The 25,300-nt window shown below is 42.3% G+C and overlaps 1 protein-coding gene across 1 annotated transcript; it reads right to left on the reverse strand.

Annotated features, from left to right (window-relative positions):
• Nucleotides 1-12,542: 12,542 nt before the first annotated feature.
• Nucleotides 12,543-13,503, reverse strand: LOC147612792 (ribulose bisphosphate carboxylase small subunit, chloroplastic-like). The gene is made up of 3 exons (XM_086783403.1): nt 13,249-13,503; nt 13,012-13,143; nt 12,543-12,916 (listed from the first exon to the last, which is right to left on the reverse strand). Exons 1-3 carry the CDS (start codon nt 13,414-13,416, stop codon nt 12,692-12,694), a joined length of 525 nt encoding a protein of 174 aa, XP_086639529.1. The 5' UTR covers nt 13,417-13,503; the 3' UTR covers nt 12,543-12,691.
• Between the last annotated feature and the right edge of the window lie 11,797 nt (nt 13,504-25,300).

A 25,300-nucleotide genomic window follows, 5' to 3' on the forward strand; every position in this document is an offset into this window, starting at 1 on the left:
AGTAGGATGTCTAAGAGAACACAACCGAACCCTTGGGCGTCTTGCTGAATGCAAAGGATCATGGTGTCTTAATATTTGCATCTAGTAGGATGCCTACGGGTTTGGTTGCTATCCCATTGACAAGTTTGACTACGAGGCTCGTGCAGAGGTGGAGGTTGAGGAGACAATCGATTGTGGAACCTCGATGCTCTACACACTCCAATTGCTAGTGATTGTGCAGAAACAATTGTGTAATTGGGGTTTTGGGTATTTTTACTAGGATGATGATGATGATGTGGCATAAGTGGTTTTGCAATGATGATTGGAAGACGATCGGACGATTAGACCATATAGTAGTCGGGCGATCAAAGTTATAGATTGATCTCGCGACTGGATTAGCGATTGCACTATTGCTCTATTGGATCAGATGATCGGAGACAAGACGATCGGCCAATTGAAGGTTTGATGATTGAAGTGTTCTCCGATCGCGAGATGATTGGTGCTATCCACGATTCGACTGTGCTGACGATTGGGGGACATGCAATCCATTTTGGCGATTGGCGATTTAAGAGTAAGATTGACCAATTAGAGAGTTGGATCGCCCGATTGGACCTTTCGATTTACGATTGGACTTAAAAAAAAAGTGGTTTTTGGGGGTTTTCCCAAGTGCTTCTTCTCAATGCATGGGTCCCAATGGCCTAGATGCATATGTCCTTTATGGTGGACATCCCTAGGTATGATTTGAATGTAGGAAACATGCTGTGCAAGTACACTCAATGGGGGTCCATGGGCCTTTGATTGCGAGGTTCATGTCTGCATTTCTTTGTGAATTTAAAGGTTTAGCTGCATCGCTTCTCTTGAACTCATTTGGACTTAACTCTTATGCTTGCTACATCCTGCATATAGATGACTCAATTGAACGCTTACGCTTGTCTCTCTAGCTTAAAGACATACCTGTATCAAATCCTAATCACGGTCTGGTGTAAATTATGTTCAGCCACTAAGGATTCTCTTTAAGTGTAAACCGTTTGGTTTAAATAAAAGAACTTTAAAACTACTTATTCCATCACATTCTAAATTTAAATTTCGTTTCATTTGATTTGATTTGAGTGAAGAGTGATTAGGAATTTGCACTCAACTTGCCATTCTGATCCAATGGTATAGAAATGGGCTTATAGCTAGCCATACTATATTTGGACATGTCCAATGCATATTGTCTTTATGATAGCCATATGACCTTAGGTGTCTTGATGACCTCAATGAAAAGAAAGTATCTCAGCTCATCCAAATCCTTCGTGTTAAACTTCTTCTTGAGGAGACCCTTTACATTCTCAACTTTCTCTTCATTGTCACCCCCAACAATCAAGTCATCCACATAGATGGTGATGTGACCACAATCTCCTTACCACTCTTTGCACATAGAGTGAATGATCAACATCTGCCATATGAAAGACAATGGTGAAAAGATAATGCGCAATCTTATCATGCCATGCTCTCCGTGCCTGCATCAAGGTATACAAGGCTTTATGTAGCTCTTACAGACATAATCTCGGTGGCTCAAATGCTCCATAACTAGGTTGGCTGGTTCAAATATACTTCTTCTTGCAACTACCATGCAACAACACATTCTTTACATCCATCTAATGCAAAACCCAACCTTTTAATGCAAAGCCACTGTGTAATAACAGCTCTCATGATTTGCCATCTTGGCAATGGGGTTGAATGTTTCCTCATAATCAATGCTATAGGTCTGAGCATAATCTTTGGCAACAACAACTAATCTCACCTTGTACTTGCTAATTCTTCCATCTGAGTTGTGCTTCACTTTGTAGACCCTCTTACATCTAATATCCTTTTTACCCTCAGCCAAAGGCACCAATTCCTATGTCTTATTTTCATCCAATGTAGCCATTTCTTCATCCATGGCTTTCTCCCAAGGTACATGCTCAACATCATCCTCAAAACATGTGGGTTCAGCCTCCTGCACAACCTTCACCATCATGTATGCATAATGGTGAGCTACATAACCATTATACATAAATCTCTAAACAGGGTTTTATGACTCTACCCGACCTGTATGGTCTTGGATTTGTCCGTAGTGTCCTTGCACAATTGCCTTAGCCTTCCTTACACCATGTGTTCTGATATAGCCGGAATCCCAAACTTCCCATCAAGGCTCTTCACTAGACTCTCCATTAACATATGAATGCCCTGCTGAAATGTCAGGCATACCAAGAGACTAATCAACCTTCTGTTTATCTTTATGTGATGCACTTTTGTTGAACCTGCATGACTATTTTGTTGTGTAGCCTACCACTCCATGGTCAACAGACCTACTAGAGGACTCTCTTAGTCCACTCAATTGATTGTGATTTTGCTGACCTATATTCTGTGCAACCACCTGCTCTTGTGCATCAGTCCCAATTGAGTCTTATACATGAGCATAACAACTGCTCTTATCTCAAGACAACATCCCTGCTCACCTTCATCTCACGTGTGATAGGGTTATAACATCTGTACCCGTTTTGCTCAAGAGAGTAACCAATGAACACACATTTTTCAGCCTTTGGATCTAACTTACCATGTAGCTCATCAAGAATGTGTACACATGTAATGCATCCGAACACTTTCAAGTGTGACAAATCTAGTTATCTACTAGTATACTACTCCTCGAGATTCACACCATGCACTACTATGTGGGTCCTATTTATATTGTAAACTGCAGTCTTGCAAGATTCATCTCAATAATGGTGAGGCATGCTCTTCTCAGGGACCATCAATGCATGAGCAACCTCTGTAATGTGCCTATTCTTCTTCTCATTAGCAACACCATGTTTGCTGTGGAGTGTACCTGCATGTATTGCCTCTGAATTCCATGCTTTCTCAAGTTCTCACTGAACTCAGAGAAGTACTCTTCCCCTCCATCTCACCTTAGGCACTTAACTTGCAAACCAATTTGCTTTTCAGCTAGCATTCTAAAAGTAAGTAAATACTTTACTTTTCTCTTTCATGAAATAGACCCACACCTTCCTTGTGTGGTCATCAATGAAAGAAACATAGTAATGACATCCTTCCATTGATGCCATCTTTGTCAACCCCCATACATCTGAGTGCACAACATCAAGTGCTATCTTACTTGCATTCCCATCATGTGAAAATATATGTTTTCTTTTCCAAACTGACATGCTTCACATACTTTATGCATTCCATCCACCTTAAACTTTGGCAAACTTGTAATAATTTTTGAATTCTATATAAACTTTAATTGCTACTCTCATTCACATGACCAATACGTTTATGCCAGATATTTATATCGGCTATAACCCATGTACCTTGTGCAAACGTAGCAACTTTCACCCCATGTATCCTTATATCCAAAGTAAACATTCTGCCCACTCTTTTGACCTCTGTAACCAAACTGTATTTGTTGTTGAAGTCCTCAACATGGCAGCCCTCAGGGTTTAAGTATACCTGCAAGCCCTGCTCAAATTATTTGCCCACCAATAGAAACCAAATTTCTCGGGGTTAAAGTGTACCTACAAACCCTGCTCAATCATCTGCCTAAGAGAAACTAACTTCTTTGTTATATTAGGCACATGAAGTACATCAACCAAGTACCTCATCTTGCCATCCTTCATAGCCAATGACATATTCCCAATGTGAGCAATAGGATAAGCCGTGTCATTGCCCGTTTCTAAATAACCTGGATTTTCTAGATTTTTTACATCTCCAAACCACTCATCACCATGATATGTCATGTGGTTAGAGGCTCCCAAATCTACATACCATACATCATCACCGTTTGTGGATACATTTGGTCACTGAATTCAACATATGCCTACATAACAAACAAATACTCACACCTGTCTTCAGCCTGCTTGCTTGAAATTGCATAATTATTTTGCTACAACTTGCCACTTTTTATGTCACTCTAGTTCTTGTGACAATCTAATGCAAAGTGACCTAGTTTTGCCACAATAAAAGCAATCCTTTGAATTTGACCCAGATTACTATCTTTACCAATTGCCTCGGCCTCTCTGGCTCCCTGTGCCTTGAGACTTGCCTCTTCCATCTGCGTGTGTTGCTGCTATTATGAATCATTGGATTGATGTTGTCCCATAATTTCAATTTCCAAAACGGCCACCACCTTGGCCTCGACTGCGACCTCTACCTCTGCCTCTATGTAAATTTGAGTAGAAGACCTGTTTTAAAGTATTCTTGCTTTGGGAGGAAGAGTCTTCACCCAAAGACCTCTTCTATGATGATTGACACAGACACCAAATCTAAAACGTTGGGAACATTCTCTCTTACATCAATAGAGGTCTTGAATGGCTTATATTCTTTACTAAGCCCATTCAAATAGACACTCACCAAGTCATCATCTTCCACTAAGACATCAATACAATATCCTTAATCTCAATGCATACTCATTGATGGACATGTTCTTCTTCTCCACTATATGTAGCTCCTATTTTAGCTCCAACTTCCTTGCCTCTATGTTTCTCTAGAACATCTTCACCAGTTTTACAACTACTGGAGTGGCACCCTGTATATATGCCCTATCATAGTGTCTGTCACACTGATTGTGTTGAAAGCCAATATCACCTTTATTCTAGCCTCTTTGAATGCCTTTATCTCTATTGGAGTAGCATTCCATTTATGCAATTCCAGAGGCTCCTTCAACATAGTCCCAAAATCATTTTTCTATTAGAAAATTGGTCATTCTAAACTTCAATGCATGGAAGTTGTTCTTGTCAAGCTTCTCACTGACAATTTGGTTGATGTTGTTAGACGTCTTTGCTTGCAACAACTAGAAATCTCTAAATAGGCAATTTCTGTATGCAGCTTATAACACAACAATATCTGCTGTAACTTCTGTAGTAGTACATTTGCATAATCTATATGTCACAACACATGACTAGAGTACACGTACATACATCCATAATCAGCAATACATGTGTAATCACTATTTGGACACTCAAAATAGACTATTGCATTGTAAAACTAGAGTTTGCACACAGATAGTTCCAAATCAGAACTTCCTAGAAGTGCTTAAAAACATCTTGCTGTGTCCAAACGGAGGTCGAAATGTACCCAAAATGCAATTTTGGTCGTAAATCGTTAATATAAAGTATTGAGCACAATATAGAAACTTTCATACTTATGAAGACAGCTCCTCAATCGGAGATGTGTAGCTCTTAGAGCTACCTAGGGGTTGTTATACCAAAATAAGAAATGAAAGAGATGCTGATGCTCTTACCTATGTACCGTTTTCTTTGCCTTCGTGCTTTCTTTGCTTGCCACTTAGCTCCTTAGTTTGAACCATGCTTTGATATACCATAAAAAGATTGAGGGAGGAGAGTGTGTGTGCTCTTGCAAGCACACACACTCTTACAAAAATGGAGAAGACACACACAGATATGGAAGGCTGAAATCTTCTTCTACTTGTTGCTCTCAACAGAGGTCTATAAAAGATAAGTAAAAACGAACACAAGTACTAGAGTACTATGTATAAGTGGTACATAATGTGAACACATTAAGTAGGTGAGCTAGCAAGATAAGCATGCCATAACTCAGTTGGACTAGGTAGGTGTAGTCCAGGTATAGAATCACTGGGCGAAGATCTGTCGTGTCAGCTACAACATGTGCCAATGCTGTAAAGGTAGAACGGTCACACTCAGGCACGTTATAAATGTCAGCTCATGTTGAGCTTGGCATCTCAACACTTGGAAACTCACCAAAGTAATTCACCCCCTATGGCCCATGGTTTATTCATAAGGTAGAGTAAAGCTTGATGATCTAAAAATAATATAGATTTTTTCATCGCCAAAAGATAATGGAAAAACTTCTTAATTGCAAAAACTTCCCTCTCTGTGGTTATATAATTCTTCTCAGGGTCATTGAGTTATCCACTAGCGTGACTAATGGGAAAGTCCATGTTTTCGTTTTTTTAAGTTAACACACACATGAATCTTACTGTTCTTGTTGGGCATAATCACCACTGGTGACACCTAATCTGTGTGCTGAATCTCATAAATGAACCCAATAATGATAAGTCTATCAACTTTATCTTTGATTACCTTGGTGTAGGTCTCATTATATGTGTACGGTTGTTGTGTGATCGACCTAGCACCATCCACTAAAGGAATTGTGTGTGTTGGAAAACATCTAGAGGGACACCTTTAATTTCAGCATAGCTCCAAGCGAACATATCTCTATATTCCTTGAGAATTGCTACAAGTTATGTATTCTCTTCTTGGTTAAGTTGGGCTATCCACAACAATTTGGGTTCCTCTCTAGGCAATGCTACATCCAATTGTTTTGCATCTTTTGGTCTGTCTCATATGACACTCCTGGTTCCTCGAGGCTTTCCCTTTTTGGTGGTGGCACACACACCTTTCGGTTTTCCCCTTTATAGTCTTTGAATCGAGAAGGGATATGTTTAGAGTCCTCTTTGTTGAGATATCGAGCTCATCTAGTGAGGCGGTGGACACTGATGACCCGCCTGGGGGATAGGCCCCACACTTACACCACTTGCATGGTTGGTGAGATCATGGGTGATATGCGGCCAGTGGGATGACAGGCTGTGTGACAGCCATTCTAGAGACTGGCATAGTTATAGCGCCAGCTCATTTAGTTGGGTTCACACTATAGAGAACCCTAGTATGTATTTGGTTGAGTACTTTTCATATTATGTGTACTCTTATCTTTGTATATGGTGTGCTGAGTGTTGTGTGAATAAGAAGAAGATTTTCAGCCTCTCACCTTGTGTGCTCTCTTTTAGGGTTGTGTGCGTGTGTGTGTGCTTGTTGCAAGAGCTCAAGCTCTCTTCTCCCCTGCATCTTTTCATGGTATCAGAGCCTGGTTCATGCTAAGGGCTGAGCTGCAAGCAAGAGAAGCAGAGGAAGCAGTACGAGGGTAAGAGCTTCATCTACTCTTCCCTATTTGTGTTGGCGACTACACCCTACGGGAGGCATCGGCAAACGATCTCTCATCGCTGGTAGTTAGTCTTGAAGGCTAACCTCTTTCTTGACTCTCCCTTCCTTCATGGCCTTGTTTCGGGTCTAGACTTTGAAATCTTTCGGAGTCCATCAAAACTGCATCATAAGAGTAGTCATGGTGGGCTAGCACCTTAGCGATCTTAGGATCTATTTTGATGACATTTACAGTGGTTCTTTTCATTATATCCTTCCAACTAGAGTAGAATTCCTCGATTTCCTTTAAGGTTTTCACATTATTGCAAGTACTTCTCTTCCCCCTTGAGGCTTGGTGGGTTTTTAGCCCTAATTTTTTGCTTAGCTCTTTTTAGTAGAGCTTCTCTCTTTTCGAGAAATTCTTTGAGAAGGCCCCGGTGTTCTTGCAACACTTCTCCTTCTTTGTCTTCACTATATCAGAGGAGCTGCTTGATGCAAGACTTACATGATTGGTATAGTTCTTGGCTCTTTGGAATACTTTTCTCTCATTTTTGATTCCTCCTTCCTTGGTGGAACTGATATATCTATTTTTGGAAGCACTGGGGTTACAGTCATGTGATTGGAATAATGTCTCTACCATTTTCATCACAAATTTGTGTTCCCATAGGTCTAGGATATACATACATCATTTGCTAGCAAGTGCATCCAATTTTCCTCGTCTTCAAGCTTGTTTTTTTTGCTCCATTATGATTGATTCCTCGCCTCATTTCTTTTCAAGAGTGATTTAAACTAGCAATTCTGGGACGTTTCTATTTCTACATAACTCAGATCATTAATTAGTTTTAACCCTAGGGTTGTTTGTTCTTCTCTATGGGCTTCTGAAGCTCTTTCTACTTTCTTCTAGGGTTCTAGGGTTCACTCTACTAGCATAGGTTCATTAGGACCATTTAGCCCCTTCCCTTCATCCAAGGTTATTTAGCATAACCTAGATGGTCCTTTGGGTTTCTACCCTTGTCTCCTTACCACTAAGACTTTTGGAGGTCCTTGGTTGATTGGGTACTTTTAGGGGGGCAGTGTAGCCTTTCCTTCGCAATGGCCTTTAGCACTTTTCTTGTTTTTAACACGTTTCTGATGCAATACCTGCACCATTGGTTCTCCTTGGCTCTTAAGATTGGGCGTCCATGCACTATGTAGTCGCTTTTGTAATAAATAGCACACCAAGTCATTTCCAGTCTTGGAGCTAAATGATTATGGCCTGTCACACCCAACTTTCCATACTTCTTCTAGTCCTTTGATCATTGCCTTAGTAATGTTTTTGGTGCTTTTGGGCTCTTCTTTTTTCCTAGTGTCTTGACTTTTGACATTGGGTACTCATCTTCTGCTTTCCATAGAAGGGATGCTTGTAAAGTTATCGTCAAAGTCCATTGCATATAGGCAACACTCCATTATTGTTCCATGTCTTTGGGCATCCAATACATCATGCAATTGTTTTCTTCTCAATCCCCTAAGAACAATGAGATTAGCATGGTTTATCTCGGTTTTTCCTTAATAGGACATCTACTGGTTACGTTCTTGAGGCGATTGATACAACCTCTCATAGACCCGTGCTCAAGTTGTTGTAATTAATACAACTGTGTAACTGAGCTATGCTTTACATGAGCCCAGGAGAAGCCCATGGTAAATGCTACCTCAAGATCCTCCATGGTCCCTTTTTATGTCTTCTAGCATTTGAAACCACAACACATTACCTTTCTATCTCCCTCTCTCTTTCACACACACACACGTCTCTCCCTCCCTCTCTCTCTCTCTCTCTCTCTCTCTCCACACATACACCCACACATGAAAACCTACACCCCTCTCTCTCACTATTCATGTCAAGAACCTTCTTGCTCTCTAGCAAGGAACCATAGTGCTAGTGGTTAGACCACTTATCTTGGATCATTAAATTCACTATTAGAGAGGCTAAAGAGGCCAAGAGGTGTGTCAATCCCTCTTGTTTGATCCCTTCCTTTACTAAGTAATCCTTCCAAAAGGTAATGCTTAAGTAACAAATCTTGAACCACCTTCTTCTCCAATCATGCTTAATCACACTCACTTAAGCAAGTAAACATGCACACTCAACACAACATGCATCTTGCATTTAAGTAAGCAAGAATGTAAGAGCTCGAGAGAAGAAAAAAGCTTTTTACTTGAGAAATGATTGAATTCCCCCTTTCACATTATCAAAAGTTATATATATATAAATAGGCTTTTTCGTGATTCTTGCCAACTTGAGTGAGTGCCTATTACCTATACAAGGGTTATGGTTGGCTTTTGATTCATCATTGTCCATTACCCAACTTAAGTAAGTACCCATTGTCTATCCTCTCTGCCTAAACCTACTTCTGTCCTCGAAAGCTATCAATGATGGGCATGCCAATTGAGAGGATCTTTGCAATGACCTTATTATATATGAAAGTGTGGCACAACCTTTAGAGACTGGAGTGGCTTCCCATTGTAGCAGGTAAACACAAAGTTGTAGTCCTAAAGGATGATCTTGGATGAGAACATCTCTTCAAAGGCTCACATCTTGAATGCTTCCAAAAATTGGATGCACATGAACAACCCACATAGATTTGTCAAAGTGTGTGGGCCCAAGGTTGATGACAAAGGCAAGACCCTACACATGTGATTCATTGTATTTGTGCCATTGACAGGGGCTTTTGTCTTCCTTGAAATCCTGTAAGCAAATATAGATGGTGTTGAGGAACTTGATGGTGGGCTTGGATGGTGGCATCTTGATATGAAGTAATAAATTGTGCTATCAGCCTGTTCATCCATTCTTTTATTTGGGTCATGCCAAATAGTGGAGATTCAAATTTAAGAAAGTTAAGGAGGGGAGGGTTGATCAAAAGGAAGATCAATCCTCTCCTCCTCCTTCACTTCCTTGAATTTGAATCTCCGTCATTTGGCATGATCCAAACAAAAGGAAGATCAACGCTCCCCTCCTTAACTTCCTTAAATTTTAATCGCAGCCATTCTTTGATTAATTAGCATGACACAATTTAATATTTGGCCCAATAGTTTGGATTGCTGGATTGCAAAGGTCGCGAAGCCGCCACTTGGGCTGGTTCTTCACCACTGCACCGTTAAATGCTTTGTCGGCTAGCCTCTTCTTGTAGCTTCTATGCTCTTCAAAGAGCTTGCATTGCATCCATTGCTTGTGGAGGAAATTTTAGAAAATTTGCTGAGGCCTAAGTGTCGACATAATCATTGGTGTAACCACTATGAGGGGAATAGCTAGGTACAATAATGTAGCTTTTTTGTTGGTGCTGCTTACCATAGTGTTGAATCAAGGTGTTGCACTATAGTGCCAAGAATTTGCATTTTGTTTTGCAAAGATTATTCTAAAATTTACAAACTTTCAAAAAATAAATTATAAATGTAAAGAAATTGTATGTTTCACCTCTGTAATGGATATAATCTCTTCTTGCATGGAGCTGTAAAACTCACCCTTGATATCCCTCACTTGGGTAGTGATGCATGCATGTCTCCTTTGAATTCGGTTGGTGTCAGATCTAAGTTAGTTAAAAGTTGAACCTCAATTAAAAGCAAAATACATTGTTAGTAATTAACATTGCTTACAAGAAATTTTCCCTAGATGAGAAGTAATGTTGGCTAATGTTTAGACTGTAACAGCCCCTTGCGTTGTATCCAAGTCTTTCTTGTGAATCTTGTGTGAAACCCCTCTTCAAGACACTCCATGAATCTATTCATACACCAAACAAATGCATGGAGTGTTGTGATACTTGATAGTGCTACATGTGTACATTTAATTTTTAAAGGGTTGAGATATTAGATACACCCCCCCAAAAAAAAATGCAATACAAAAAACATTATTTAAAAGACTTTTTTAAAGATCCCATCCTAAAAAATAAGATATTTCATAAACATGTGTGGATTTGAGATTCATCATCAAGGACACATCATCACTACTATTTATAATTTTATCGTTGGCTTGCTTTTGATCATCACCTTCATGTCGCGTAGTATCATCTACATCAACATATGCATCCTTACCTACTACTGATTCACATGTATTAATTTGAGGAGGGAGTGTCATGTTAGTGCAACATTTGCAATGGTAGATGTTGTATATGTGCCTGGCATATTATACATGGAGGCAAGTGGCAGGAAGTACCTACTATGGACTTCTCCAATATGTGATGTTTTAGTTGTAGAACATAGTCAAATGAATATATACAATTTTGATCTGTAAGTGCATTATCTAAGTTTTCTAGTTTTAAGAGTTAGTTTAGCCTCCCACCCTTCTCAAAGAGGCTGATGAGGACATAGTTGCTGGATGTCCATGTTGGAGTGGGCATTGTGAGCTGACATGATTTCACTCATGTCAGCTCACAATGACACTGAGATTCGCATTCACCATTGGTAGTAGAATACATTCATAGCATGACCACAAATGGTCTTTGTTGCTGCAAGGTGTATCATTGGTAGAGAGAAGTCTAGGAAGGATGTCAGCGAACGAGCCAACAAGACAATGTCGATGGTCATTTATAGTAGTTACTGCTATTAGATCATTGCATGTAGGAGGTGAGCTTTTGATAAAATATTTTTGGCGAAGGAGACTACCTACCTGAACATACCGAAGCCAGAGCAAGAAGATTCTAATGAGGAGTTAGACATAGAGACAAAGGGGAAGCTCAAAGACAAGGAAAAGACAGTGGCAGCTGCAAAGGCCTTACTCAAGAAGATGGAGGAACTAGTAGCCAGTATCCAAGCTAGAGGCAGTGGGAGTGCCAAGACCCCCAAAGCCTTGGTTGCGTCTGAATATCAGAAGGGATTCATTTGCTTATATAGTGCAGCAATGAAGGGCATTGCAGGACTGAATGCAAGTTGTTGCCAACTTGTGACATCTGTCAGACGAAACACTCACATAAACTGACAACGGAATATATGGTGGAAGTAACAAAAATGATACTATTGAAGTCAATAAAAAGAACATGCAAGTTCGTATAAATACATTCTACAACAACAGACTGGAAGGTCATAGAAAGGCTCAGTGTACTCCTGAAACATCAACATGACATACAGACACGATGACTATAATTCAAATGCGCAAGAGTTAGCTGTGAATGTGGTGTGAATTGAAGAGATCCATGGAAAGAGGGTAGAGCTACAGGCCCTGGAACTAACCACGTCAATGAGCGAGGAGTAGGCCCAAAAAAGCCACTCAAAATTGAAAAGGTGGAGCTTAAGAGGAGCAAACATGTTGATGCTTCAGGAGCAAACATGGCTCAGAGAACAAGTGCCCCAGATCGTGCAAGAAGCAAAAGGTCAAGCCATCAGGAATCAAGCCGCACTAGAGAGCTGAAGGGCAGCACAGTTATAATCAGAGGGTAGAAAGTGTCTAATGTGCTGTTTCTTTTAGATCCTTACTAAACAAAAGCACCAATCGAAAACAAGGATTCGAGGAAGGCCCGTCACAGATCACGTTAAATATTAGATATAACCTGCTGTCGAGAGAAATTGCAACATTCATGGACCACCGACTTCACTACATGAGCTGAAAAATCATCCCACCACAATAAATAATAATAATGGGCTGGGGCGAGCGCGCCCCATAATAAGAGGGCTTTGCAAGCCTTGTGATTTGGAGGAATATTTCTTTGGATTGAAAATCTTACACACCGGAAGGTACAAAATTGACCAAGGAAAAGCATTAAGAAATTACCCAAAAAGAGTACACTATTATTCCTAAAATAATGGACGAGACCACGATTGGGTGTTGGCTGGCGGGCTTAAGTGGGCTTCTGGACGAGGAAGCCGCTGACCTGGACCTGGCGCTTGGCGTCGAAGCCCAGTACGCGGATGTAAGCGGCCGGGTAGGCCTTTTTGCACTCGTTGATCTCGCGCAGGACGGCGGAAGAGTCAGTGCAGCCGAACATGGGCAGCTTCCACATGGTCCAGTAGCGCCCATCGTAGTAGCCGCTTCCATGGAAATGCTCGCGGTAGACGCTCCCAACCTGCGTACACATGCACACCCTTCGTTAACATGACCTCTCTCGCAGAGCTCGAGCGCTTTAATAAACCAGCAGCAGCTGCCATCATGATCCCTCACCTTGTCGAATTCCAAACAAGGGATCCACCCCTTCTTGGTGATGTAGTCCACCTGCTTGGCCACCTGCTCAGGAGACAGAGCCGGCAGGTACGACAGCGTCTCGAACCTCTTGTTTCCGTATGGCTCCCATACCTGCATGAAGACACGAGCACGGTACCCCATTCAGTAAGATCACACCTCAGACGAAGCAGGAGAAAGAGAATCTTTGAAGTACTGGGTGGTGCTCAGAGCACTTACGAGCATGCAGCTCACGCGGCTTCCATTGGAGATGCTCAAGGGATTCGCACTCTTGGGCGCGAACAGAGTGTTGGCCTTGAGACCAGAGAAGCTCTTAGAAGAAAGAGCCTCAGCTGGGGCAGTGCTGGGAGCAGCCACAGCCAAGGATGAGGTGATTGTGGACGCCATTGCACTGCCAGATTCAAAAGACCGCGGAACGAGCTTGGAAGGAGGTGTTGTGCCGGCAGTGCTAAATAGCACCAAGATGATAAGACTTGGAGTCTCTCACCACACAATTCCTAGCGTGTCCCTTTTTTTCCTCTCATGGTTTGTAAATAAGTAGAAAAGTAAAAAAGAAAATAAAAGAAAATAAAAAACTAAAAATATAAAATATAAAAAAGAAAAGGCAAAAAAGGTAAATCTGGTAGTAAAAAATATATATAGATTTTTTTTGAAAAATGTACGCATAAGTTTGTCTAATATATATTTTAGCTTCTTGTGATCGTGTTGATGCAACTTATGCAACATCTCAAAAAATTACATTTTTACATAGTTAAGGAGCTTCCTTAACTAAGGGAGCCAACACCTGTAGCGCTTGATTGGCCCGAAAAAATACACGATTTTTGGTACCAAACAAGTTAAGAAACACAAAAGATGTGTTTTGGAAAAACTTTGGACAATCCAAAAAATTTCAACTTTTTTTTTCAAAAATTCTCAAACTTGTCTAGGGCAACTGTAAAACCTTCCAACACCCCATGTTCACATGCACCCACGATCTAGCATGTATTAGAGGCCTATTTAGACGATAGCGCATCTATCAAGCTTAGCGTGTACTAGCCTACACTAGGCTCAAGAGACCTTCGATAGGACCTGTAGAAGGAGCCAGTGATACATCGTTAGATTTCAAGTCAATGCAGGGATCCGCAGTTCCAAGAAGTGAGAACCCTAACTAGGCCTCACTAGTCAAGTCAGGAACAACTAGTCTTTTTGACCGCGTAGTTAGCTACCTCTGAGGTTCGGCCTTCTCAACCACTCTCAACCAAATCTTACTACATATAGACCACATGATGAAGGAGTTGACATAAATTCCAAAGAGACACCTGGGGTAGTGTCATCGTTTTACAAGTAGGGAGCGCTCATGTTGATATCCTCGTCCATACAACTCCTATTGCACTTGCTGCAACTATGACTATCGAACCACTCCCTGGATAAGTGCTTATACTTGATGGAGACCATCAGAAGAAGTGTAGGGAGTAGAGGCCCTAATCCAGGCTACTAGAGAAAAAGAAGAGACTTTAGAAGTGGCACAACAACGATTAGCAGCCCAAACAGCTCAATATGCCCAAAAGGAGTGCCAATCTAAGTAAGTAGTGTCCACGGATAGTCTCGATACAAGCAATAACATTACATCTACCTCGAGGAAAGAACTAGGCTTGCAAATCTTCGATCAATGGCTTCTCATCAGTGCTCACAAATGATTGGGAGTATGACGCATCAACAGGGACTCTAGTGGATTTCACCATAGGCCAAACTTACGGTGTTAGTTGGGAAGGGATTATTTAATTAATATATGGGGCCACAACAGAGGAGGAATGATTTAATTAATATATGGGGCCACAACAGAGGAGGAATGATTTAATTAATATATGGGGCCACAACAGAGGAGGAATGATTTCAGGGTATTTGCAATTGCATATATAGGATCATTAAACATGAAAGGATCCAAAGACCTATGGTGTAAGGCACGATATCCAAAGTAAGAATTCCCACAATGAGCGGAATGGTAACACCTCCTCCTGTGAGCCGAGCGGATCCTACTTTTGTAATATCACCTAGCTATATGATATAGCAACCCACATATTCACACATGGACCTCCTATGCCTAGCATATCTAGTATTACCATTCCTAGAGGGGTCACATCTCATTCTAGTGCACCCATGAAACATCCCTTCCATAGAGTGAGTATGCTACCAACTCCTGCCTATGAGATCGGCTGCACTTAACGCCCACATGACAAAAGCACCTATTGGGGCACCAGTAGGACACATACCTTATATAGCACATCTACCCTCACCAGGGCGGTTTAGACCAATACATCCTTATGCAGTGCCACATGTTGTACCTCCACCTACTCCTATCATTGCTCCTGTTATGCTAGCACCACCTCTACCCATAGACTCGATTGCTTTTGCACAGGCCCTAGGAAGAGCAGTACCGGAGAGCATAACACTTGTTATAAGAGATGGTGGTTGACATAGCCATGGAAAGGCTGCCTAGATATCCAAGCTAACTCATAAATTCATTGGAGATGGTGATCCTAGGAGACATTTGGAGGTATTTGATCAAGTGTGTAAAGCCCTAGGAGAACGAAATGAGGTTTCCAAGACCAATGCCTTTAGTTTAATAGTAGTTGGCAAGGTTGGAGATTGGTATAGAACTCTCAGGGTTAAGAAATGCTTGAACTTCAGTACTCTTAGGAGATTGTTCTTGAAGCGATTTGTGCGTGAAGGAGTCTTATGGGGTGTAACTTCACAACTAAACAAAGTCGAGACATAAGAAGAGGAGCCGGTTAGAGATCTCATTAGCGATCTCAAGCATTTGAACTCTCGTTGCCTTCTACATGAACGGTATTCAAATAATCAATAATTGGATAGATTCCTCCATGGGCTTAACCATGAAGTGATTTATAATGGCTTAGTCATTAGAGGGATCACTACATGGAATAAACTCATAAAAACTGCCATCCAGCTAGAAGATAATTTGATGGTCAAGGGAGCCAAAGCATCAGATTCTAAATCTGTTGCTTCCAGAGTCACAAGATAGCACACTTCTACAATTAAACCCCTGGCTAAAGGTAACACTTCTACAATTAAACCCCTAGCTAAAGGTAACACTTTAGCGGAGATCAATTTCACAAATTTCATGAAAGCACTCCAAGAGAGAATGAAGGCCAATAAAGATCTAGAAAACATACATATGTACCCAAGGAGAGAGCTTTATCTCCTTGGGTATATATGTATCCTATGCAAGCAAGCAGGCATACTGGGGACCTTGTTCTTGATTGATCCTACCCTAGCTGCATGCTGTGATGTACTCACCTTGTTGTCGAACTCCAGGCAAGGGATCCAACCTTTCTTGGTGATGTAGTCCACATGTCTTGCGATCTGCTCCGGTTGTGAGAGCTGGTAGGTACGACAACGTCTTGAACTTCTTGTTGTTGTATGGCTCCCACACCTGCATTGCCACGCAACTCACCCCCCATTAGCCCCACAACTTAAGTACAATGATCGCCCATTAGCTACAACTTCGCATGGATCGTCCTTCCAGTGCTTAACACTTGTGAGCACTCAATGAAGGCTTCACGCAAGCTCTCGGCCCAAAACACACATACACACACTGAGGTAGTTGTATTGAAACGACATTTGAAGGTTACCAGCATGCAGCTCATGCGACTCCCGTTAGAAACAGTGCTGAAGGGATGGGTGTCCTTGGCGAAAAGAGTGTTGGCTTTGAGACCAAAGAAGCTCTTAGTAGAAAGAGCCTCAATTGGGGCAGTGCTGGGAGAAGCCACAGCCAACGATGAGGTGATTGTGGACGCCATTGCACTGCCTATTTCAAAAGACTACCGAACGAGCTTTTGGGAGGAGATATCCTGCCCGCAGTGCTAAATAGCATCAAGATGATAAGACTTGGAGTCTATCACCACACAATTCCTAGCGCGTTTCTTTTTATCCTCTCATTGTTTGTAATAAGTTATCCTGCGATTTAAATGGGCAACACTTGTGGTCGGGAACTTACAGATTTAAATCGACAACTGCAACCTGGAGGTTACGCCTCCCAAAGAAGAGGTTGTGGATTTGAATTTACCTTAATGGCATCTACTTTCACTACCCACTCTCACATCAATATATATATATATACCTCATGTTGCATTCTTGTGTGTGCAGGTTCTTTTTTTTGGAGAATATATATATATATATATATATATATATATATATATATATATATATATATATATATATATATATAACAAACCTCATGTTGCATGCTTGTGTGTGCAGGTTCTTTTTTTTTTGGAGAATATATATTTTATTAGTAACTTATCAATAGTTATATACAAGATTCAAAAGCACTTCCTAAACTCCCACCATTTCACTTCCCAAACAAAAGAGGATTGCTCCCAAGAGATGATAACCTAGTTGCATACAAGCAAAAATCATAGCCTCTAAGGTGCAGCCTTTTGGGGATTACTTCTCCATGTACTCGCCTTTAGTCCATACTCTTCTACCCAAAGGGTTCTCAATGAAAGCAACAAATGTATAGACTAACTGATTCTCCTTTAAATACCATCTATTTGTCATTGGCCCAAACTTAGGCAATTTTGCCTTCAAATCTAGTCCTATACAACCATGCCACATGATAGCGTCTATTACAAAAACTTAGTATGTTGTTAATCCTTGTCGGAGACCTCTATAGCGGTTGATGCCAGCCACCACATCATTTTCACCACCTTTGGACCACAAGCACGCCATAGGCATTGGAATGGGTGGAATTCACTTGAAAACCATGTTTTGTATATTTTACGTGTGTGCTTGCCACTTGTATATTAAAGGCACACCATGGGAAGGTTGCCAACATGCAGCTCACGTGACTCTTGTTAGAAACAGTGCTCAAGGGCTAGGCGGCCTTGGGCACAAAAAGAGTGTTGACCTTGAGACCAGAGAAGCTCTTAGAAGAAAGAGCCTCAGCTGGGGCAGTGCTGGGAGAAGCCACAACGAAGGATGAGGCGATTGTGGACGCCATTGCACTGCCTATTTTAAAAGACTGACAAATGAGCTTTTGGGAGAAGATATCCTACCCGCAGTGCTAAATAGCACCAAGATGATAAGACTTGGAGTCTCTCACCACACAATTCCTAGCGCGTTTCTTTTTTTCCACTCATGGTTTGTAAATAAGTTAAAGGCACACCAATCTATCTATTTTTTTTGCATTGTTGTTCAAATCTTAAGAAATTTATGTTCAACTTTTGCCATTTCTACATGCTTTGCAATTGTTGCAAGTCCAAAAAGTCCAAAAGCCTATTAATACCCATTTTCGGCTAAGTTTTAAGTGGCTGGACGTATTTAATACGTGCAGGCCCACGTCAAAGATTCTAGGAAACCCCCTTTTTCGGTAAAATAAAAAATTGAAACTGTGAAGGTAAAAGCTAGAAAAGTAAAAAATAAAAAATTAAATACTAAAAAACAAAAAACAAAAAAATCTAAAAAGAAAAGGCAAAATGGAAAAAGGTAAAAGGTCCATTAGCAAAAAAAAATATGTAGATTTTTTTTCAAAAAGTGTACAAGTGTGTCTAATTGTTACTCTCCTAAAATACAACCTTACACACAAGAGAGGGAGAGAAGCAGAGAAACAAACATGCAAGGGTCATGTTGGAGATGTGCCCTTAGCCAACCCCAATGAGTGTTAACTCCCCTTTGCGAGGCCGCTAGGGGCTCACTCCACCACCACTTGTGTCACCTAAGTGGAGATTCAAGAGCTAGGTGAAGAGCAAGGAGGGAGCTATGGAGAGCTCAACCTTCACTCCATGCCACATGCATGCAAGAGGGACCTTGGTAGAGAGACAAGAGAGGGGAGCTATGGATAGTTCAACCTTCACTCCATGCCACATGCATGCAAGAGGGACCTTGGTAGAGAGACAAGAGAGGGGAGAGGAGAGGAGAAGCTAGATCATTACCATCCCTACAAGCATACACAACCACAATCAAACATGCAAGCATCAACAATACAAGCATCAACAATACAAGCATGTCTCCACAAGAGAGAGAGAGAGAGAGAGAGAGAGAGAGAGAGAGAGAGAGAGAGGCAAACTCAAATGAGACTAATGGGATTGTCCCTTTTCATATTCCATAAAATGTCTTATATACAAGAGCTCTCATTTTACAATGACAGGCTGCCCATTTATAATTGGGGGCCCAAAACTAGCTTCCTAGCTCTATGTTCATCTCTTTCCTATGACGGAATTACACAAGCGGTAAGCTCGGTCATCCCATATCTCTTTTATTAAGTGCTTTGCGCGGTTACAAAAATAAAGTTAAAAGAAGTGTAGCCCTACTTGAAAAATAATGTTAATTGGAGTGGTTAACATCCCCCCTCCCTAATTCAGGTCCGTCCTCAGAGTTGGCCGGATCTAGTGGTAGTAGATTGAATAGGTTCTGACAAAATCGCGGTGCGAGAGGTAGGGGGCTCGATGAAAGACTTGGTAGCTGGTCCTCCGGAATGTAGTCTCCATCATGTCTTCAAAAGTTTGGAGGCTCCAGGCTGGCATCCACATGACGTACTCGTAGTAGCCAAATATTTGCTTTAGTGTTGGCCATTTATTGATGTCAAAGGCCAATCCCTGCGTGATCGAGGACTTGATCATATCTTCATATGAACTCGTGGAAGCGCTTGATCATGCTCTCTTCTGTGCAGCAGGGCTGTTGGGGCGTCGGAGGAGCAAACCAGGGGAAGTTGAATATAGCAGCTTGGGGTTCTTCTACTACTCCTCGTGGAAGAGGTTCCAGGCCCACCTTCATCTGTTTGGCAGGTACTCAAGGTTGATTCAAAGGGGGCCTGGCGCCTTGCAGTAGTTCTCCTAAATGTAGGGTTTTAGTAAGAATGGGCGCCTCTAGGCTGCTGGCTGCTCGCCCATGAGATCAAATGTTATGGGGCGAGCAGTGGTGGCGGGTGGCCGATGGTAGCCTCCTTGCTGTTGGGGGGAGTGGTTAAGGGTTGATTGGGAGTACTCCGATGTATCCTGACAATGACGGGTGGAGGAGCAACCGATGTCAAGGTATATCTTTAGTATGGACTGGTGACTACGGTTGGGGGGTCACAGTGTCATTGTGAATCTTTTGCTTCCCTTTCTCCTATGCAGTCGTCGTGGGGCAGAGGCCTTTTTGGGTCTCCATTGAAGGGTGGGTGATTGCGGAGTGACAAGAGTTGGGAGTTGGTGCCTTGGTGATTTGGGGACCCAAGTGTGGCGATTTCCCTCATAGAAATGTTGAGCATGTAGTAGAGGTTTTGGGATCCACCGGGAGGTTGTTTTTGGGCAGCAAGGCTGAGGGTGTGATTGCAGGTAGTTGGGCCGTGGAAAACGTTTGGGCCGGCATTTATCCTGTACCTTGTGGGCTTGTGGTTGTCGAATTGGTTGCATGCGAGGGAGACGAGGAGCTCTGGGTCTTGGTGCATGAGGATGAGAGTTGGATTGTCGACACAAAGTAGAAGTGCCCATATAATACCCTTGTGTGGTTTTAGGAGCCTTTTAGGTACCCATTGTTGAGAAGGCATGCCCTATGTGCATTTGTTAGTGCTGTTAGGAGGGTTAGTGTGGTTAGTTTTCTATGGGGGGTCAATAGCATGGGTGGCTTGTGAGATGTGGGAGTGGGCTGCCGTTGCCGAGCGGGGTGGTGGAGAGGATGTGAGAGGTAGTGGTGTGTTCGAAGTGATGAGCGGCCTCTTTTTGAGGGGTATTGATTTATGTGGATGGGGGGGGGGTGGAATGATGGTGGTGAGTAGAGGAGTGACTTCTTGGCATGGGGGAGAAGTGGGTACGGGTTCTTTGTTTGTCATGAGGACAGTAACTTGGCCGCAGCTTTAGGGGTAGCCTTCCTTGCATCCCAATCGATGTTGCACCTGTTGTTGTGTCCCATCCAACCCCTTTCGAGGAGTATCTCTTCATGCATTGTTCCTGTAGGAATCACATAAAACTTCCCTTCCAAGGGATTATTTCCAATGTGAAACAAAAGTGTGACTATGCCTAAATAGTGAACTTCTTGAGATGCCACTGTTGTGACCGTGGAGGGAGTGTCTTTCAGTGGGGGTTCCCCGAGGGGGAAAGCTATGTTTTGTGAGACATCAAATTGTAATTAGCCCTTGTGTTTACAAAAGCCAATTTTTGGGTGAAGCTCGTCGGGGTGGTCATTCCTAATCATAACCGAGCAGGCTTCACCTCCCAGTCTTCTTCTGAGGTCGACCACTTGGGCCATGTTGACCATGATATTTTTTTGCTAAAGCATAGCTTGCCGCGCTTTAGCCTCTTGTTGGGCGGCTTGTTTTCATTTCTTGATGGTCCTTTTTTCTTTGTTTTTTGTCGTGAATGGCCTTTAGGGTAGTTTTGGTTAGTGGGCCGTAGTAGCGTTTTAACTTGCTCTACCGTTGAAATAACCCGCCATTTCGACACCACCGTTAAGTGTCTCTATGCACACAGTGCCTTGTGGGGTTATCTTAGTGACTAGGAAAGGCTCTAAGCTAGTTTCTTTTTGTGTGTTTTTGTGTTGAATAGAAAGACCATGTCGCCCTTGTTCATTTGCTTGTCTTTTAGTTGGTCGTCAAACCATTGTTTACGCCTTAGCTTTTTGACAATCATGCTATATACAGCTCTAGGAGGCGTGTTTTGTCAAGATTTTCAAGCTTTAAAAGGTGATAGGCGATAGCCTAAGACATTCCCTGCCGTGAGTTTCTCTTGTACATCAATGCGTAAGCTTGGGACCAAGAACTCTATTGGCATAATCACTTATGTACCATAGGTCAAGCTGAAGGGTGTGGCATTGGTAGCTGCCTTGTAGGAGGTTCTATAGGCCCAGAGTGTTGCCAACAACTTTTGTTCCCAATCGTTGCGCGACTGGCCTCAACAGTTTTGGTGCGATGGCACAAAAAACTTTGTTAGTGCTTTGGCTTGGCCATTAGCTTGGGGATAATATGGGGAGGACTTTCTATGAGTGACAAGGAATCCGGTTCCCTTGGTAGCGAGTAGATGTCAGTAGTGGGTGCTGCTACTTGTTGGGTGCTGCTACTTGTTGGGGCTCTCTACTTGTTGGGGCTCTCTAGTATATACCTGAGCTTCTTGAGTGGGTCTCATGTTGGAGACCGAAGGGCATGGCTCAAGGTAATAGTAGGAGGCTCATCTTCTATCTGAGCTTGGCAGTCCCTGACCAATTCTTGGGCTGCCAAGAGTCTTTCCTTTTCCTCTATGAGGTTAGGGTATTCGACAAGATTTTTAGGGAGCTCGTTAGTGTCAATCGATTCCTTGGCTCGGGTGGCTGAGCATAGCAAATCTTCCTCTTCTGATGAAGAGGTTGATGTATGTGTGGTCATGCCATCTCTCGAACCACTCTTGATAACTACTTGGCTATCTCCCTTGTCGATTTTTGTGGTTTTCTTTCTCGAGCATCTAGTTGCTCGTGCTTGTTCAGGGACATTCTTTGAAGATAATACCTTTGCTTGTCCTTGGTCTCGCGAGGTTGATGTCTCTGTGCAGCATGAGTTGCAGTCCTTTGTCTATTTTGTAATCTAGTTATGGCATTGAGAGGGACCGTGTGGATGAAGCCATCTCTTACACTCAAAATCTTGGTGCTAGGATTAGCTTCACGAGCCTTCCCTATTGCTCTAGGTCTCAGCAGACTATCCCACACCCAACACATAAAGGGGTTGATGAGGAAGCACATATAGAGGTGCTTTCCATCCCTTTCTTGATTGGACACTCAACCACTTGGTGAGGTCCTGCACAATGATAGCATTACATGGGTGGTCTTTTCACTATTGTATTCATGTCCCGGCCCCGTAGCATTAGGGCTGCTAAGTACATTGGGTATATTCGGTCACCCTCCACCTTCTTCAAATATTTATGTCAAGGCTAACTGACAAGTAGATGTGATTCACGGGGCAATGGGGGTTGAGGTGGGAGAACTGGGTCCAATAAGGGAATTTCGAGTACCCTCAGAATTTCTCTTTGGGCCACTTCTTGGCCTGGTTGAGGTACATTGAGAAGAGAAGGTGCTTGGCAAGGCTAGTGGTTGCCTTGGGTTTGCAGGCATGGGTTTGCAGGCAGGGCTCGAGGTAGAGCGTGGGCTTGAGAAGCCCTTTGCTGATAGTTTGTGACTTTGTGATTGCCCCATCTTTGGCAATATGTGCAATAGAGGGTGGGATGAGGTCGCAAATGTGGACACTATGTGCTGGTATAGTTAGCTTGACAGATCGGGTACCATAGCTCCCTCTTAGGATAGAGATGGGTTTGGCCAACCCGATCCCGGCCTTGGCTGTGGTTCTAAAATGTTGGGTCATTTGTTGCATTAATGCAACGACCAACTACTCAACTTGTCTAGAAGTGGAGTCCTTGCTCTTTTCATCAGATTTTGTGTTGGTGATCTTGAATGAGGCTTTTTGATGTACCCTCATGAAGTTCTCGAGAACGTGCTCCCTTGAAAATGTCCTTGAAGTCCATAACACTCCTGCAGCATTGCTCGAAGGAGGTATGGGACAAGGCATACAATGAATTGTAAAATTTGTATGAATGTCAAGGGCAAATATTGAACACTTGTGTCTCCCACACTTGGTAAAGACCTCAATGCTCTAATGCTCCGGTTGACCTCCATAGCTCCATGGAACACCATCAAACAAATAAACAACAAACTCAAATACAAGTAAATAGTTTGTGGATTTTCCCTTCAATCGGACCAAATGAGGACTCTAGCAAATGACATAAGTGGAGGACCCTAAGCTAAGTGCTATCCCCGAGCAGTGGTGCCAAAGATGTTAATCCTAACATACAACCTTGCAGAGAAGAAGATAAACAAACATGCAAGGGTCGAGTCGGAGATGTGCACTTAGCCAACCGCAATGAGGGTTAACTCCTCTTTATGAGGCCGCTAGGGGCTTACTCCACCACCACTTGTGTCACCCAAGTGGAGATTTAAGAGCTAGGTGAAGAGCAAGAAGGAGGGAGCTATGGAGAGCTCAAACTTCACTCCATGCCACGTGCATGCAAGAGGGACCTTGGTAGAGAGACAATAAAATGTCTTATATACAAGAGCTCTCATTTCACAATGGCCGGCCGCCCATTTACAATTGGGGGCTCAAAACTAGCTTCCTAGCTCTATGTGCATCTCTTTCCTATGACTAGTATTACACAAGCCGTAAGCTCGGTCATCCCATATCTCTTTTATCATCCCACATGCATGTAAGAGGGACCTTGGTAGAGAGACAAGAGATGGGAGAGGAGAGGAGAGGAGAAGCTAGATCATCACCATCCCTACAAGCATACATAACCACAATCAAACATGCAAGCATCAACAATACAAGCATGTATCCACAAGCAAGAGAGAGAGAGAGAGAGAGAGAGAGAGATGCAAACTCAAATGAGACTAATGGGATTGTCCCTTTTCATATTCCATAAATTGCCTTATATACAAGAGCTCTCATTTTACAATGGTCGGCCACCTATTTACAATTGAGGACCCAAAACTAGCTTCCTAGCTCTACGTACATCTCTTTCCTATGACTGGTATTACACAAGCCGTAAGCTCGGTCATCCCATATCTCTTTCCTATGACTGGTATTACACAAGCCGTAAGCTCGGTCATCCCATATCTCTTTCCTATGACTAGTATTACACAAGCCGTAAGCTCGGTCATCCCATATCTCTTTTATCATTAAGCGCTTTGTGCGGTTGCAAAAAGAATGTTACAAGAAGCATAGCCACACTTGAAAAATAATGTTAACCGGAGTGGGTAGTACATGTTTTAGGCTTGTGATCGTATTGACGCAACTTATGTAACATCCTAAAAATTTGTATCTTACATAGTTAAGGAGCTTCCTTAACTATGGGAGCCAGCACCTATAGCGCTTGACTGACATGAAAATAATATACTTTTATTGGTGCTAGACAAGTTAAGAAACACAAAAGACGTGTTTTGGAAAAACTTTGGGTAATCCAAAAAAATTCTTTTAAAAAAACCAAAATTTAAAAAATTCTCAAACTTTTCCAAGGCATCTATAGGACCTTCCAACACCCCATATTCACATGCACCTACAATTTGGCGTGTATTAGAGGCCTATTTAGATGATAGTGCATCTATTGAGCTAAGTGTGTACTAGCCTACACTAGGCTCAAGACCTTTGGTCGGAACCCAATTTCGCATTGTACAAGGACCTACACAAGGAGCCAGTGATACATTGTCAGATTTCGAGTCAATGGAAGGATCCCTAGTCCCAAGAAGTGAGAACCCTAACCAAGCCTGACTAGTCAAGCTAGCT

The sequence above is a fragment of the Cibotium barometz genome, chromosome 45, assembly GCF_041138505.1.
Source record: "Cibotium barometz isolate CiBa-2024 chromosome 45, ASM4113850v1, whole genome shotgun sequence".
Taxonomy (NCBI): Eukaryota; Viridiplantae; Streptophyta; class Polypodiopsida; order Cyatheales; family Cibotiaceae; genus Cibotium; species Cibotium barometz.